The sequence below is a fragment of the Chelmon rostratus genome, chromosome 5 (assembly GCF_017976325.1).
Source record: "Chelmon rostratus isolate fCheRos1 chromosome 5, fCheRos1.pri, whole genome shotgun sequence".
In the NCBI taxonomy this organism is placed as follows: Eukaryota; Metazoa; Chordata; class Actinopteri; order Chaetodontiformes; family Chaetodontidae; genus Chelmon; species Chelmon rostratus.
In genome coordinates this window covers 26,447,124-26,463,576 of record NC_055662.1, presented here as the reverse complement: position 1 = coordinate 26,463,576, position 16,453 = coordinate 26,447,124, and the positions used below count along the sequence as shown (strand labels likewise).

At 41.1% G+C, this 16,453-nt stretch overlaps 1 protein-coding gene across 2 annotated transcripts in view; it reads right to left on the bottom strand.

The window, feature by feature from the left end:
* trpm3 (transient receptor potential cation channel, subfamily M, member 3) overlaps positions 1-16,453 on the bottom strand; it is a 130,948-nt gene that overhangs the window by 16,556 nt on the left and 97,939 nt on the right. For both annotated transcript variants that reach the window (XM_041937574.1, XM_041937575.1), the window contains exons 10-15: positions 11,557-11,657; positions 10,527-10,661; positions 10,225-10,275; positions 4,892-5,032; positions 3,105-3,134; positions 1,166-1,458 (exon numbers count right to left, since the gene is read on the bottom strand). In XM_041937574.1, the coding sequence (XP_041793508.1) occupies positions 1,166-1,458; positions 3,105-3,134; positions 4,892-5,032; positions 10,225-10,275; positions 10,527-10,661; positions 11,557-11,657 (751 nt within the window). The remainder of the gene's footprint in view (positions 1-1,165; positions 1,459-3,104; positions 3,135-4,891; positions 5,033-10,224; positions 10,276-10,526; positions 10,662-11,556; positions 11,658-16,453) is intronic.

Sequence of the window (16,453 nt, the reverse complement as noted above, 5' to 3'; positions counted from 1 at the left end):
ACACACACGCACACAGTACATAAACACAACCTTGCACTGTCAAATATTCAAAACTGCAAGCAAACATAAAGCACCACCTCTTGCGCCAACATTATAATATGCCTCCTTCTCGACAATACATACATAAATCAATACTGGGAGATCAAGTTTCACCCTAATTTAAGCCTCTGAAAGGCCTTTCCTCTCCACACATACGCTCACAAATTACGGCACAATATTGCACACTACACTGGAAAGCAATCTGTTCTGGGTAGTTTAATGTGGATAACAAGGCACCAACGCTGCTGGGGTTTGAAGGATGTATAAAACAAGGGCTCATAGATGCACAGCACATGACAGAGTTCAGCAGTGTTGTATGGACAGATGAATATGTTTCTGTTTCTATAAGGGGCTTTTCAGATGACTTTGATCATGGAAACGTATCATGAAATATAAAAGCTAGTGTTTGCACAGCTTGCTTGCAGAAGAAGAGCTCCCTATAGAATGTAGGCATTACTGCATGTACTTCCACACATTATATATACACACATAAACTTCCCAAACACTGCAATCACAAATTACATAAAGATTACATGAAGATATAAAAATGTATGTACATAAATGAGCTCTTCTAAAGAAGCCAAACAAATTCTCTGCGGAAAGTAAACCCAAAATATGCCAGCTCTAAGGCTGTCCTTTGAACGTGTACCTAAGTGTGTGCTGGGACTTGGGGCCGACATAGCTGTGCTTCATTTGTAGTATATGAAAACTTTTCCCCTAATTAAAAGTCATTTCCATCGCCAGCAATTTCATCTCTAGGTGATTACCTCCATCTCGAATGCATATCCTTAACTAACGATGATGCATGTTATTAGATTTCTGCATCTATGTCACTTACATCCCATGGGAGCCTGGAGTAGTCTGAACCAGGTCAGTTTGCAGGGAAGAAGGCATGTTAGTGTGTTTGTGTGTGTATCTGCCCATATGTGCTGGAGTGTGGAGGTAGATGCTCCCGTCTAGACTCGCCACTCAGCTTTGCATTAATCATTTAGTGCAGAAACATTTCCATGCGGTGGAACGATGAAGTCTTGCTCATGATGACAGAATTACAGTTTTTTAAAACACCATGTTTACAACGGAAATATATATATGTATACGCTATATGTGCGTGTGTCGTGTCACCCACCTGGAGTTGTGGTTTAATTCCTGGGAGATGTCATCCACCATGTCGTTCTCTGAGGCTTCGTGCGCCATGGCCTTACAAAGCTTGCACGCCACCAAGGCCTTGGCCATGGCCTCTTCGCCATGCTGCCAGAAGAACAGCGCCATCTTCTGACGTTTCATAAGCACGGCCCACACCATAAGCTCGTGGAAGGGGAAAGGGAAGTGGTTGATTTCGGGGTCGTCCAAATCGATGTCCACCTCCTCCTCTCGTTTACGTGTAGTCTTCTGGCGGCCTCTGCGGATGGGCATGTCATCCTGGTTGGGATTCAGAGCAAGTGAGTGAGGTGGAAAGAGAGAGACGGCTTTGTAGGGAGATGCATTTTGGGGTGACTTGTATATCTTATATTACACTTGTTTATCTTATATTTATTGCCACAAAGTACAAGAGGAGTGTTTTAGGTTGATGCTGAAGTATTTATGAAGATAGTCTTCAGTCAATGCTTGGGTTCTCAATGGAAATTACAAGCAAAACCCAAGAATCTGAATCGTAACTTTATCTCTAAAGGACGGGCCCTATGTTTAGGCACATGTCTAAAGGGGTCATATCACCCAGTGAATATTTTCATAATGCATTTTCTAAAATTGCTCACCCTCCACGTGATGAAGGTTAGTGGAATGCAGAGGCAAAATCAGACTTTGGAGGAAACAGGTGGAAGGACAAAGTACTACACACAAAATACACATAGCAGGCTTGATCTCATGTACTTTTCAATAAGATCTGCTCATAGGATTTGACTTCGGTCTTTCTTTTTGTTCTTCTCCTTTACTATTGAGTGCAGACACTACTCCACTAGAGGTGAAGTTATCAGCGTATCCAGGTCATCTCTGTGTCTCTGCAGGGACTGACAATGCCAGTTAATGTCTAAATGGCATGTCAGCAGGGTGGCATTGATCTCCAATAATTTCACATTTTAACAACTGAGGACTAGTGACAGGTGATCAATTACAGAGATCTGAGAAATGGCCCTCAGCGGGTGTAGAATTGCTGCTCTTTTTGAGGCAGATTATCTGGACAAAGAAAATTATAATAATAGCACAGCAGTAAATCACTCAGTAATACTCAGCAGTTTGTAATTTTAGGGATATTTAGTAATAACTGCAGTGCATTAAATTTATATCTTGAATAATCAGAAGGGTCCAAGGTTAACAGCAGCAAATTTAATATATTCTGTTTCATGGCCAGGTTGCCATACAGATCGAATGAAACTGGATTACAAAAAGAGAGCAAGACATTAAGGTAAAGACTTTAACAGACACAAACAAAGAGCGAACAAACACTGACAAGGAGATGGATTTCAGACAGGCAGACACACAAAGGAATGGACAGCCATGCACGCTCAATGTAAATACCTCTGAGAAAACTGCATACACATGCTGTGATAAAAGCTTTATGATGTGGCTACTTCATGGTGTGTTCACCATGGATACATGTGAGTACACAAACCATGTATTATGTAATCCTGCTAGGTCAGTCATTACTGACTCTGTTAAAGGTAACTGGGCTGCTCTGACATGTGTTATAGGAGTTATATGCATTCATACTGTCTGGAGCCATTAAACAGTTATACAGTTCTGTTTTTTTTATTTCATAAATGTGTAAATTGCAAATAACTTTGTACAAAGTAATGTGAAATTTATTTCTAATTGTATTTGACACCGAGCCTTCCACTGGCTCAAGCGTGTATACAGATTGGATTGCCAGCAAAATTAATAAAATATGCCTCAAGGTCTTCCTTTCAAAGACAGAGAGGCACACAGCACTCACTTAATGACTATTTTGCTGAAAACATTCTGTAGACTGACTATACACTCAACACGATATGAGGGAGAAGTGTTTTAGACGAGAGAGAGGAACAGTGAAGGAATGACTGAATAACAACCTCGATGAGATCAACACTCACCTCCATCCCCAGCAGTTTCAGGGCTTTGGGCTAGAAAAGCAACAAAAACATAAACGTATAGAACAAGACCTTGTCTGATGTATTTTATAGAGTAATGTACTCTATAAGCACAACACAGCACAGACTGACAGACAGACAGACTCGCTCACTCACATGAGACCAGAAATATTCTTTAAAATGCTAACTCACTCACTTTCAGTTTATTCCTTTTCTTTAAAATGGCAACAATAATAAGGGATAACATTTTGTGCTGGTGTGACTGACAGTATACTACACGTACAGCAACAATCTCTTGTGGTTGCGTGTTTGCATGTATTAAAGCAGAGAGTATTTGTGCATTTGGTACAGTACTGTGCATCTGTATTAAAGCAGGGCATGTATGAATTATGCATTCATGAGCCATCATCTGAGCTGGTAAAAATAGCCCAGGTCTCCTGTGGGGATTTTTGATTTCTGCATCTATTTCAAGGCTTTGTTCTGAGTTAACATGTGTTTGTGAGCGTGCGTGCACGTGAAAATGTGATCGCACGTTTATTTCATCATGAAAATCACAGTTAAATTGGAACTGACTGACACTCACTCTCTCTCTCGCCTCTTTGCTTAGTCTCTGCCCTGTTTCCTTGCTTTTGCTTTATCTGTATCTTTCCAGCTGTTTTGTTTCTGCCATAGCAGACATACAATAAAGATAAACAGGCACACACAAACACACAAGTATAAAGGTGCACAATCAAGCAGAAATACGGCGTTTCAGACACAGCCCTGTGTACTTCAATTTTCATCACACCTGTGGCGGTGTGTGAGGTATTGATGCAGAATGAGAGAATTATGCATCAGAACAACAGAACATGGACATATACCATATAATGTGCAGTATGTGTGGCGTAAAGCACATAACCACCAATCACTATAGCACATGATTTCAATAATCAGTTCCTCTGCTTTGATTGAAGGTGTGCTAATCAGTGAGATGAGTTTGTGTAGAGGCTGGAATGAAGTGTGTATATTGCTGGGGTTATAATGGCACATGATGAAGAGCCGCTGCTATAGATGGATGATTTGTCGCATCAAGTTAATACTAGCCTGAGCTGCGCTGTCTCTCTGCTTGATGTGGAAATGAAGAATAACAGGAGGATGACTCTCACACTGTGTTTGACCTGTGCTGATGAAGAGCACTTTGTGGGACATCATGATTTGTGGAGATTTAGTGATGGATGGTCATTTCGGCTGTCAGGCTGAGAGATGTAGATTCAGATTTCATCCTCTTGCTACATTAGCTAGCAGTTGTATGTTTGTATGTCAAACCTGCTGGCCGGGACTTACACATTAGATAACCAAAACTGTAGACAGATGATTTACATTTATCCTGCCATTTCAGCATTTTCCTGATATTTATAAAAACTTACTCTTCTAAGCAAAAACCAGAATCCACTTGCAGTATAAAAAAACAACATACATGTAGTTAACTCATTTCTGTCATCCTTGCTCCAACACTCTCATGTATTTCCTGCTCATTCAGTCTTGTCACAACTAACAAAATTTACATGTACATGCTAATTTACTCCTTGCATCAGCAGGTGAAGTTTGCCCCCGAGTACACAATGTCTGATTAACATTTTGTTCTCAAACATGATATGCCCATATTATTCATTTTGCCCTTATCAGGAACAATTTGATAATGAAGCTCATTTTCATAGATATTGGTCGTTTGATTAATGACATTAAAAATTCCCAGATTGGTGTTAAAGTAAATGGCGGGATGCTAATGCAGGTGAAAATCATTCACTCACCCTCTTGGGTCCAAAGAGGTTGTGGTACAGAGTTCTGAATCTCTTCCTGGTGTAGTTGCACCGATACGCCCCGCCCATGAGGTATTCAATGACCAGTCCAATGTCGATGAGGCTGATGCGGTAGTCCGGGGGCAGGTTTCCCTAGAAAACCAGACAGTGTTAAGAGACAGCAAGCCATGCCAACTGATTAATAAAGGAGGGTAAACAAGAAGAAAACAAGAGCACAAAACAAATCACACAGTCATACACACTTCACAAAATCCATATCAAACTGTTTTTGGCTATGAAAGAAAACGTGATTATCGGATTCACCTTGAAGTAGATCCAACTGAACCCTGGATATTCTCGCTTGGAAAGAACACACATTGTCAGTGAGTAAACGGCACGATAAGCAAGAGCAGGGGAAATGAGATACACCGAAACTCTCAGGCAAGATCTCTCTTCCAGCCTCGTTAATGAAGTGTTATCTCGATCAGACTGCGGTCCAGTTTATGTTTTTGGATTATGAATTCTGCCAATTTATGTGGATCTTGGTTTGAATCTAGAAATCTGGAGTTATTCCTCATAATTGGTTGGACCAAAAACTGGTCACAGTTTGAGGTTTCAGATATTGCTGCTCAGCCCAAGTTGTAAAAAAAAAAAGAAGAAAATGAGGAGAGAATGAAAACTCAGTTGACTCAGTATGATTCACGGAGAATATATATGTATGAGGACAATTACAAGGGATGTAGAAATGATTTGCTATAATTTTCATTTAAGGAAATAATGAGATCTTCTCAGTGAGGTTCAATGCAATCTTAAAGAGAGGAAAAGAAAGAGAAAGTGAGTAATGTCTCATTAGCCTGGAAGAGAGGGGCATGGAATAGACAGACAGCTATTAACGCTGGAGGGAAAAATCATTACAAAGAAAAATATAGAAGTCCTTTCACGTGAGAGTATAACTACGTCAACACTCACTGCTCCTAATTGAGTCCTCAACATCAACCCTAGATCCTGCAGTCTTTATCCTGACCCCCCCAAGTTCCCATCAGCTACACCAATTACCTTATATATCTCTACACCTTCCTGATTCCATCTCCACTCCTTTGCACTCTGATGTGTGATAAGAAAGAAATCCTAGAAATCCTCTCTGTCTTATTCATCCCAGGCCTGTCTTCATATCCAAAGATTCAATTTCATTGGCATAAAGCCTAGAAAGCCCCGGTAGACCAGCTGATACACTTTGAAGTAGAGAGAGCCAGAGATACTGCTTGTTTTTTCATACATTTACTGTTCAAAGTGAGCAGAAAAAGCTTCACCTCCTCATGCTAATGATAAAGTTCAAATGCACCAGTCAGCGGTCAGCCTCTCTTTTAATTCCCTGTGGTGTTGAAGCTTGGGCTAATAACTTAAGGTTATGGATGTAACCGTGGTTCTCTGATTAGCATGAGTGAGTGTCTCACTAAGGGAAAGCCTCCTGTTTGACTTCATCAGCGGCTCAAATAACATAACATCTAGCAAATGTGTTGGGTGAGGCACAGCATTCAGCTACACACACCTCTTGAACAGAAATGCCCTTAAAAAGAGCCCAAAAGGTTGCTAGACCCCTGGTGGAATGTACACCTTGGCCAGTGGGAGGCTGGAGTACCTTGTTAGTATAAGACAGGGCAACTACCCACTGGGAAAACCGCTGCTTGGACAAATTCGGTCCTGTCCATATAAATCTGCAGTGCACTAACTCGACACACAGTATGCCTACAAGAAAAACAGGAATTAAGAAGTGTCCAGTTCTATTGGGGAGCAAGAACCTATAACCTTTGGGAAAAGGCTCAGTTAGTCATACTGAACTTATTATTCCCCAGGGAAAACTTAATAAATGCCTGATGCAGGGAAAGGGCAAGGATGTGCTTAGCTGAGGCCAAAGCAATAAGGGTTTGTTCAAGGACATTTTCAACTCCACTTGTTCCAAGGGATCAAAAGGGGAGCAGTACAATGGGAAGATCCCACAATGGATCCGCTGGTCTAGATGTAGGCAATTTACAGCAAGCACCCTTCAGGAATCGTCTTTCTGTCATGTCTTCTTCCAGATCAAGCTGGTAAGCCATCAGGGTAGAGGCCTTGAGGGCTCTTACTCTCAGAGCCGCTGCCTTGTAGCACTTATAAGTGAGGCTAGACTGGAAGCGTTCTGTGTTTGAGCAGAGAAAAGAAACTGAAGAAGGCAGGGAGGTCTTCGGGTGAAGGTGGGTCACTACCAACAGCTCTATGGGTGGCATCTGGCAGATGCTCCGGGACTCCATCCCATCACTGCTATCTTGTGTAGGAGCTCTGAAAAGCCAAGCAGCACTTGCCCCATCTTGTATCTTGCCATCAAAACCAGATTTTACACCATCTGCTTGGATGACAGATCATGAGATGCTGAGCCTGGTGAGCTGGGTGGTTGCACATCCTGCATGCCAACATCCAGGGGGAGACAGCGGCGAAGGTTGTTTACCTCCATAGGCAGTGGGGGGCTTACAGCCTTATGAATGGTAGCAAGGAAGATAGATTATTCCTCTTCCTCGTCAGACAACAGGGGCTGAGAGTCAGCCAACTCTTCCCCATCGTCGTCCCCATCTCTTTTAGGATGGCATGAGTAGCAGTGAAGCTCCTCGGTCGGGAGACAGGAGCTGGTGTTGATTCAACTCATCTAGGTTCACCGCTCCTTGTGGTGCAGCTGCTTCACACATCATTGGGTCTTCCCCCAAGAGGCTAGCCTGGCTGGCTAGCCAGCAGCCAAGTAGCTTACTGGGGAAAGCAGCTCAGTGGGTGCACTTGTTGGAGGAAGACAGGGTAGCATGAGTATGGGGTAGGCCCAGACACACCGTACCCTAGGGCTGGGCAATATGCTAAAATTTCCAACTGGCCACTGTCAGCCCCATAACTAGTGATTGTTGATACTGATGCAGGTGTGTGTGGCGCCCTCCCATAGCATTAGCTAGGAGATGGGTCTGAGTGGAGAGTTCACTACATCCATTTATTAGTCTAAAAAACAAACAAAATAAATCAACAAAATGTAAAGAATGGAAATATTCTTACACCTATTTTGCTAATTAAACAGAAAAATGCAAATTCAAGAAAAACCCAGCTAGATATTATATTGCTGCAGGGACAAAGCTTCTGGCTTTCCCAACTGCACTGTGCTTGTTAGCTGTAGCCATGGTTAGCTGGTGGGCTATGGAAGCTAGCAGTGAATTTGCTAAACGGTTTGTGCAGCAACTAGGTGAAAAGGGCGAGAAGAGATATTGCTGTTTTTCCCACTAGCATAGACTGCTACTTTTGCTTTGGAAAATATTGCTGCTTCCTAAGAGCATTGCTGCAGTTCATGAAGTAGTGTGCGACTGCACAACTGGGAACGACGTATGTGTAGATGTCTAAATACTATGGTGTAATGTTATCTGATAACACCACGTAAGACACATTCTCTTAGTGAGCCACAAACAAATGCTATGAAAGAGAACTGCGGAATAGTTTTTAATTTTGAAGCTGCTCTATTGAAAATTTCTCTTTGCTGCCTCCATACATCAGACCTCTGGTGTTCACTGCAACTAGTTAACAGGTTGCTTTTATTTAGGTGTTATTTTTTGCCAAACAAGTAGAAGCTCACCAGATCATCAGAATAATACAATATTAAAATGTAAAATACAACATATGCTCACAAAGTGTTTCTTCACACAGTTTGCATGTCATGCAATTCACAAAGTGAACTGATGACTTACAATACAAATCAAATGACTGTCTCCTATTTCTACTTTCAACCAGCAAATAAAACGAATAAATAAAACCAACTGGTTACATTTAGCTCCTGATATCTGAGACTCAAAGCACAAAGTGTACTTCCACTGACCTCCACAAAACTGCATTGTTCATTTACTCTGTAGGAAAACCAATTTCTGCTTTGACAGCTATAGTCCACGAGACAATCTCTGTGATTCTCTGTTATGACTCAGTTTTCACACAATCTAATGAATGGACCAGACTGAACCCGAGAGCAACCGTCACCGACAGCTGTTAGCATGACACCTGCACGACACCTGAATCAAAATAAGATCTGCCAATTGCTCACAGTGTGACCAAACAATCTACAGAGAAGAATGAGAAAGAAAACAGCAATGACATGGTGACTGTACCCAGGGGACAGCAAATCTAATTAGCATCATACTATGATAAAACAATGACACACAAACACTCAGCTACACTATGGCAATTACACACAAAAAGCTGTGCAAAAAGAAGATGGGGATGTTATGCCATGCACTACAGGGTGTTTTGCATGTGTGTGAAGTGGTGTGTTGAGATTTCGTGGAATATAAACTGCATATTCTCCCTGCACCAACTTGAGATCAGAGTTGTGTTTAAAGACAGAGAGGAGGTAAAAGAGGAGTGATTACAATATCAAGCCCCTTCAGAGACTCCCAAAGGAGCATGCAGCATTATTGTAATCAGTAACACTTTAATTAATGAACACCTCTAAATGCAAATGGCGGTGTTGCTGACCTCTCCATCATCTCTCAACAGTAGGATCACTCCTAATTGGTGTGCAGGCATGTACTGACTGTAAAAGTCTAGGTTGTTGTTTTTTATCGCAGTATATCATCAATGTGCAATAGGACACATGCAGCAAAAATAATGAACATTGCATTGTGTCGATATTTTTTAGCACAAGTGCAGCTGCAACCTATACTGAGAGACGACTCCACCATTTCATCATCTTAAACATGACACACAATCCTGATGCAAAATAAAGTCTTTTTCATGTGAGGTGAATATACAATTTCACTATTCAAAGAACCACATGATATTGCATCTCATAAAGGACACACTACATAGTGTGTTAATAATCCACAGAAAAAACGAAATGAATAAATTGAGAGCATCTACTGAGTTCTTCCTTCTCAGCCTCACAGCGGTTCCACTACGGCCCCAGTTTGCTCAAAGTCAAGTTCTGTAGATAAAGCAATGTTTAATACATGTAGTGTTTGTTTACCATGGTAGTGTGTGCCTGAGAGAAAGAACAAAGTAAATTGCTGAAAAGTCATGAGAGGGATGTGAGTCGTGCATAGCTCTACACAGCCACTGCAGCCCGCAACTCCAGCTGAAAGAGAAAAGCTGGCTATTTGCAGTTAACAGCAACTACGGCTACCAAAATGTCGACACACAAATTGATGCAAACAGAGTAACGACGCAAAACCGCAAAAAAAAGCAACTGAAACTCTATGTAGTCAAACGTCTTCTTTAATATACACATTCAAGCCAACATTCCCATACAGTGTGCCTGAACAGCCACAGAGCTGAAGGGACGGCAGTGATGCTCATACCTTTTTGACATCTCTGACGAGGTGGTACAGCGTGTTGGACGGTCCGTGTCTCTGTTGAAAATAACAAAACAAACACAACACATGAGGATAATATGACCATCACTGAGAGCATCTACAGCACCTACAGTCCTTTAAAAGATCTCAACCTGCCTGCTGTCCACTCCCAGCACCATGGTTTCTTTGTACAAATCAACATTTGACTCTGAAACTCACTATTGCAGCTATCTGCCAAAGGAGGCTGTCTGCTTGCGTGTTGCAAAAAGATAATACAACTTGTATTATTTATGTGCATTTATTATTACCGTGTTGTAAAGCTCCTCCAGTCTGGAAAGCGTGAGGAAACGGTGCATGCTGACTCCGTTTTCAATCAGCAGCTTGACAAAGTCCACTCTGTCAAGAACTAAGGCATCTAGCATCGCCTGCTCCAGGGAACCGACCTAACGTATATGAGATGGAGAATACATATACTGATGATAGCAAACACAGCACACACTATATATTATTAAGATAGGATTTCACATAATGTGAGTAAAGCCAGATTTGAATACTCATTTCTTCTCATATTGTATTTTTCACATCCAAAATAAAGTGAGTTGAAATAAACTTTTAAGAGCGCTTCAAATTATACAGCCTGAAAACAGCAAGGAATGCTGATAATGAATGCTAATTATTGTTTATTATCCATTAGTTAGTTGCTGAACCTTGAACACATGACTGATAATGAGCTGTTCTCTGCATCCAAACTGCATTTTAAAGCTGAAAGTATTCTTTTATCATCTTTCTCTTTCTGATCAGTTTTACAGACCGTTATTATCTAAATGTATCTTACTGTAAAACAAATTAAGGTGTGGCTTTGGAGATAGAGTGAGTTGTCCACTGATCACAGAGTCAGCGGTCTCCACCTCCTGTCCACATATTGAACTGTCCTTGGGCAAGACCCTGAACCCCAAATGGCTTCTGATGGTGGTAGCTCACGGCCATCGGTATGTGCGTGATTAATGGGGGAATGAGCAGCAAAAACCTTGTCAAGCACTTTGGATTAAAGCGCAATATAAATGTAGCCATTTAGCTGCATTTCTTGTCCACAATATCAGTTGTTATTCATAATATCAGCAGGTGAGGAGAGTAAACAAATGCAAAGCACAGTATAATTCAAGACTGAGGCACAATGCCAAAACGTGTGTGCTAAAAGACCTTTTCAGTGCAGAGTAGAACACCATAAAGATGAGATCAGTGAGAATGCACAAAAAAAACAACCCCCAATGAACATAATCAACATGTCTTTCTGCAGCATGCACGCATATTCTTGTTTATACTGTTTATGGTTCTTACAGGCCACTGCTGTCCGTAGATGAAGATCTGACTGCGGGCGATGTCCACTCTGTTCCATGCCAGAGCCAAACTCAGCTGGTCAGGAGCTGAAGCGTTGGCACCTGAGAGAGGATACAAGCGAGTTGAGAGACAATGTTGTATCTCCGGAAAACAAGGTTTCTTAAACACTGACACACACAACACACTAGTCTGTTTTAATGTTGAGAATGATCTTTACTGCTTACTTTATATTCTCTTTGTGTGTTTATATTTCTCATTTCCCTCTGCTGGATGCTAATACTTATGCTGTAGAAAATGTATAGATATTAAGTTTTGTTTTAACTGAGAGACAAGAATGCAGAAAAACATAGCTTGTGCTATTTTATATAGTATTTCAAAATACAAATCTATGATGTCATCACTGTATTTATGGTAGACAGACTCCATAAAGATTCAAGATTGAATACTTTATTGTCATTTCAGGCTAGACAGGAATTTGGTTTGGCGAGCTCACACCTGGTTATACAAATGTTTAATACTGCTCCTGCTTCTGCTAATACGACTACTACTACAACTAATAATAATGATGATTATATACAGTAATCACAATGGGACAAAAAAAAAGTAATAATAGTAGTAATAATAATGATAATTGTGATGCTACCAGTACCACAAACCAGCTATGATTTATGCCATTGTACAGTGTTGTATAGACAGGAATAATAACAGCACATTATTGATTTAGGAGTTGAGGGCGTGAACGGCCTTTAGGTAAGTCTTGTTGCAGATTCTGGCTGTCCTGTTTCTGATTCTGAATACTTTTAAAAGAGGGGAGGAAGTGATAAAGAAGGTTAGCAGAGTGAGAGCAGTCGTTTCTCTTTTTGTTTTGTGTAGATTTTTCAGTAAGGGACCAACAGGCCCTAAAACCGTAGAGCAGTGGAGCCATTGCGGCCGGCTAATAACAGCTAGCTCCCTTTAATGAAGATTGAGGGCTTCTTTTGTGAGCTGCAGGGGCTTCATCTACCTTCAGGCTTGGTGGATCTATGCTGTGCTTTACAGTGCGTCTGCTCTGTTTCTGCCTTTTCAGTGTGTCTGTGGAGAAGAAGATGTCTTTCTGTTAAAGAATGACAGCTTGCTCTTTGATGTATCAATTTTACGCTTCACCTCACACCGGCATAAAATATGGAATACAACTGTGTTCCTTTGATTTTCTGTATCTGTGAACATTATTTACAGTGCTCTGGTCCTCCAGTAACTTCAACATGTCTGTGACACAGCAAGTACAAGAAGAAAAAGAACTAAAGTACATACACACACAAGACGAAAAAAAGAAAAGATGAAAAAAGTGGCATTCTGGCCAGATCTGTTTTGCTTAATATAATAATGGATGAAGCACAGGAATGGAAAAATCATCTTGTTTACAAGACTCAAGGGCACACTGACAAATAAAAGTATTGGATGGCATTCCTGAAAAAAGGCCACTTCTCTCATCACTTTGATAGCGTCGCTGTGTGTCATTGCTGTTTGGTAAAGGACAGACTGTCCTGTAAATGTGCAGAGATGCTAACAATGCAGGTTTGTTTGTTCTGTGTTTTCTTTGTTTCACTCTTAAATCCTAATTATTTTTTGCATACATCTTTAACTGAACAGATTCATGGAAACACCCTGCAAATGTAGGAGGATGATTACACTGGGTTTTAGGATCATCTGAAACACATATGTGACATGGCGCCCAGGTATGCACAGTAATACTTGCTACTGTAGGTATGTGTTACAGGAGTGTAGATAAAAGTATTATTGGCGTAGGTGAGCGAATACATCTCAAAGACTTCATTTAATGGACAAAAAACTCAGAGAGGAAATATAAAATCAAGCCTCTCTATTCAGAACTGTATAATTCAATGTAAAACAGCCTTCATTATAAGCTTTTATATATATGCTTTGCAGTTATAGCTGTTCACTGTTGTGGTGAATCACTTCAAACACTGTTGACCAGTGAGATCCAACACAAAACCACAGTGCTGTCCACATTAATAATAAAACGGCGCACTGGGAGGAGTTACCCAAAATGAGAAAGATAAAGCAACAATTCATGTCAGCCTTCAGAGGATTCCGGTACTATAAAGTATAATAATAACCCCTTGTGTTTAGACAAGGCTGCGTAATTTTTAATAAGCACACCAGTATCATTACTTTACAAAGTGCTCTTTCCCTCTTAAAGGTCTGTACAGCATTACTGGAGCTTAATGTTCAGACAGAGCCCTGCTAATAAGATGCAGAGCCTACTAATAAGTGCTTTAGTGGAGATATGTGTATATTAAAAGACGGGGTGGCCTTGCTTTATCAAAGCCTTAAGCTTCACTCTGCCTGCAGGGAGGCTGAATTGCAGCCAACTGACTTTATGGACCCAATCTCCAGGATATTGACTAACTCAGACAGCGTACCATCAATTACTCTAAACTCCCCTCCGTTACGCTGCGTGTCTTCAGCTGCAGTTTCCTTTCTGTTCTGCCTGTTCCCACTTCTCTTTCTTTCTCTCACACAGGCTCACACACTCAAATCTTTTATTCTTTTTTTCCTCGCTTGCTGTGTTCTCCCTTCACCTTGTATTCCTGACTGTGCTGTGCCTTGTTGAGCTTCAGGCAGTAGCTTAGTTCTTCAGCGAAGGAGTTTAATCCAGTGTTTTAAAAAGCTCTCAGGCAGGATGTGACTGATTTCATTTTACACTAAAAGCCGTAACGCGTCTCATTCACTCAGCTGCAGAATGAGGCTTGCATGTGAAATGACCCTCATGCTGTTTAGCATAAAGCATTTTTTGTCCCTCAGTATTCCCCTCTCACCCTTTCACTTCTCCGATTTCTTTCTTTTCATTCCATTTCATTTCAATTCCTCACTTCACTCATTCATCTGCACGCCTTTCCTATCACAATGTGAAATGAAGTTAATAGAAAAAGGGCTAAAAAAGAAAACAGAAATGAAAGATAGATTAACAGATGGAGTCAACGGAATACATGAGTGAGACGAGTACATGGGGAAAGTAAAAGGGGAAGAAAGCAAGAGTCTGAGATGAAGACAAAGATCAGGGAGTGATGCATGGGCCAAAGAAATCATGCGTGTTGACTGCTACACATAAATTATGTAAAACACGTTTCTCTTTCACTCTCTTCCTCTCCAAACTCACTATTTAAGTCGCTTTCTCTCTGTGGAATGAAATGTTTCTCTGAGGAACCGTTCCTGAGATAGTCAATCATATGCTGCGACTCGCTAAGCAGTCCCACAGGACTCGCTTCCTCTGTGTGCACGTGCACGAGTGTGTAACTCCTGAGTTCACATGTAGAGGTGTGTGTTAGAGGGAGCGTGCTTGCAAACTCCACTGGGCCCGGTTACCGTCAAATTCCTTGAAGAGGCAAGAGCAAACATGATCAATAGGAGCTACTGAACCACCAATCGAAAGTATGGATCTATGAGTCCAGTGTGTGTGTGTGTGTGTGTGTGTGTGCAGAACACTGACGTGTGAAATAGAGTAGAGGATGGGGAACAATGGTGGTTGAGTTTAATTGCTATGTCTGCACTTGACAAATTTTCAATTTTGTAACCCAATTTAGTCCAATTCATTGCCCTCATTGGTAATTGCATAACAATTTGTTACAATGTAAGGACTGCTGCTTCTGCTGACTGTACATCTCACTGTGTCAGGCCTTGGGTCTGTGCTGCTGTTACTGTGCTGATTGATTATTAAATGTTTGCAATGTAATATGTGGAGGGCAAACTTAGATGGATATGAGCCTTTAAATCACCACTTGCTTGTCTGTAACTATGACTACGGCTGTGTAACATTACCTGTGTATAGATGCTGGCTTCACTTTAAGCATTAGGGTAGTTTTGAGAGAAGAGAAGCTGATGCGGCATAATAGCGTGTTGTTAGGCCATGTGTCCCTTTTAAAAGTGAAAAGGTTATTGACCTCAAAGAGAATTAATTTGATGAATTTGATTAAATTAAAATGTATACTTCAAAGGAGATGGAATAAAAGACCAAATATTTTCATAATTCATAGGTGAGTGTAAGTGTAGTTAATTAATGAGCAGCTGTGTTCATACTAATTAATTATTCTGCAGGTGTTGTGATGATATCAGGGTTTTATTAGCATATAAGTAGAAAATCTGAGCTCACTACAGGCTTGTCTGAAATGGCTTTAATAGCTGGTAGGTTACAAAGCCACGACCTCACACATTTAAAAGAACAGTTGGATATTTTGTGAAATACACTTAAGACGCTTTCTTGCCAAGAGTTAGCTGAGAAGATAGCCGTACAGTAAATATGTAGGTAAAGCCAGCAGCCGGTTAGCTTAGCTTAGCACAACAACTGGAAAAATTGGCAAGCAGGTAGTCTGACCCGCAAATTACGCCAGGTACCGGGTCGCGTTCTGGCTGTGACACGTGATTCCACCAGGAGCGGTTCTCCATGGCGTCTGACCTACTTCTGACAGAAGCCGCGTCAAGATGCACAGAGCAGAACAGGCCAGGCAGGAAGGCGGAGACAGGAACGGCACAGAGAAGCCGGTCAATTTTCAAAATAAAACATCCTGTGCAGACTATCAACAATCCACAATCCACAATCCACAATAAACATGAACAAAACAAAATTGTGTCCGGTGAAATCTCTAGGCCACTCTGTGCAAAGGTAACAGGACCTGCCAACTAGCACCTCTAAAGATCACCAATTAAAACATCTCGCTACATCTCGTTCAATCCTCACAAGAACTGAGGTCAAACGACAGCATGTTGCTGTTTTACGGGTGGTTAGAATATAAGAGACAGAAATTTTTGTCAAGAGTTAGTGGACCAAGCCAGTGGATACTGGATGTTATAGGTTAGGCAGTAATAAGAGGAGTATTAATTATGAAGATAGCACTCTATT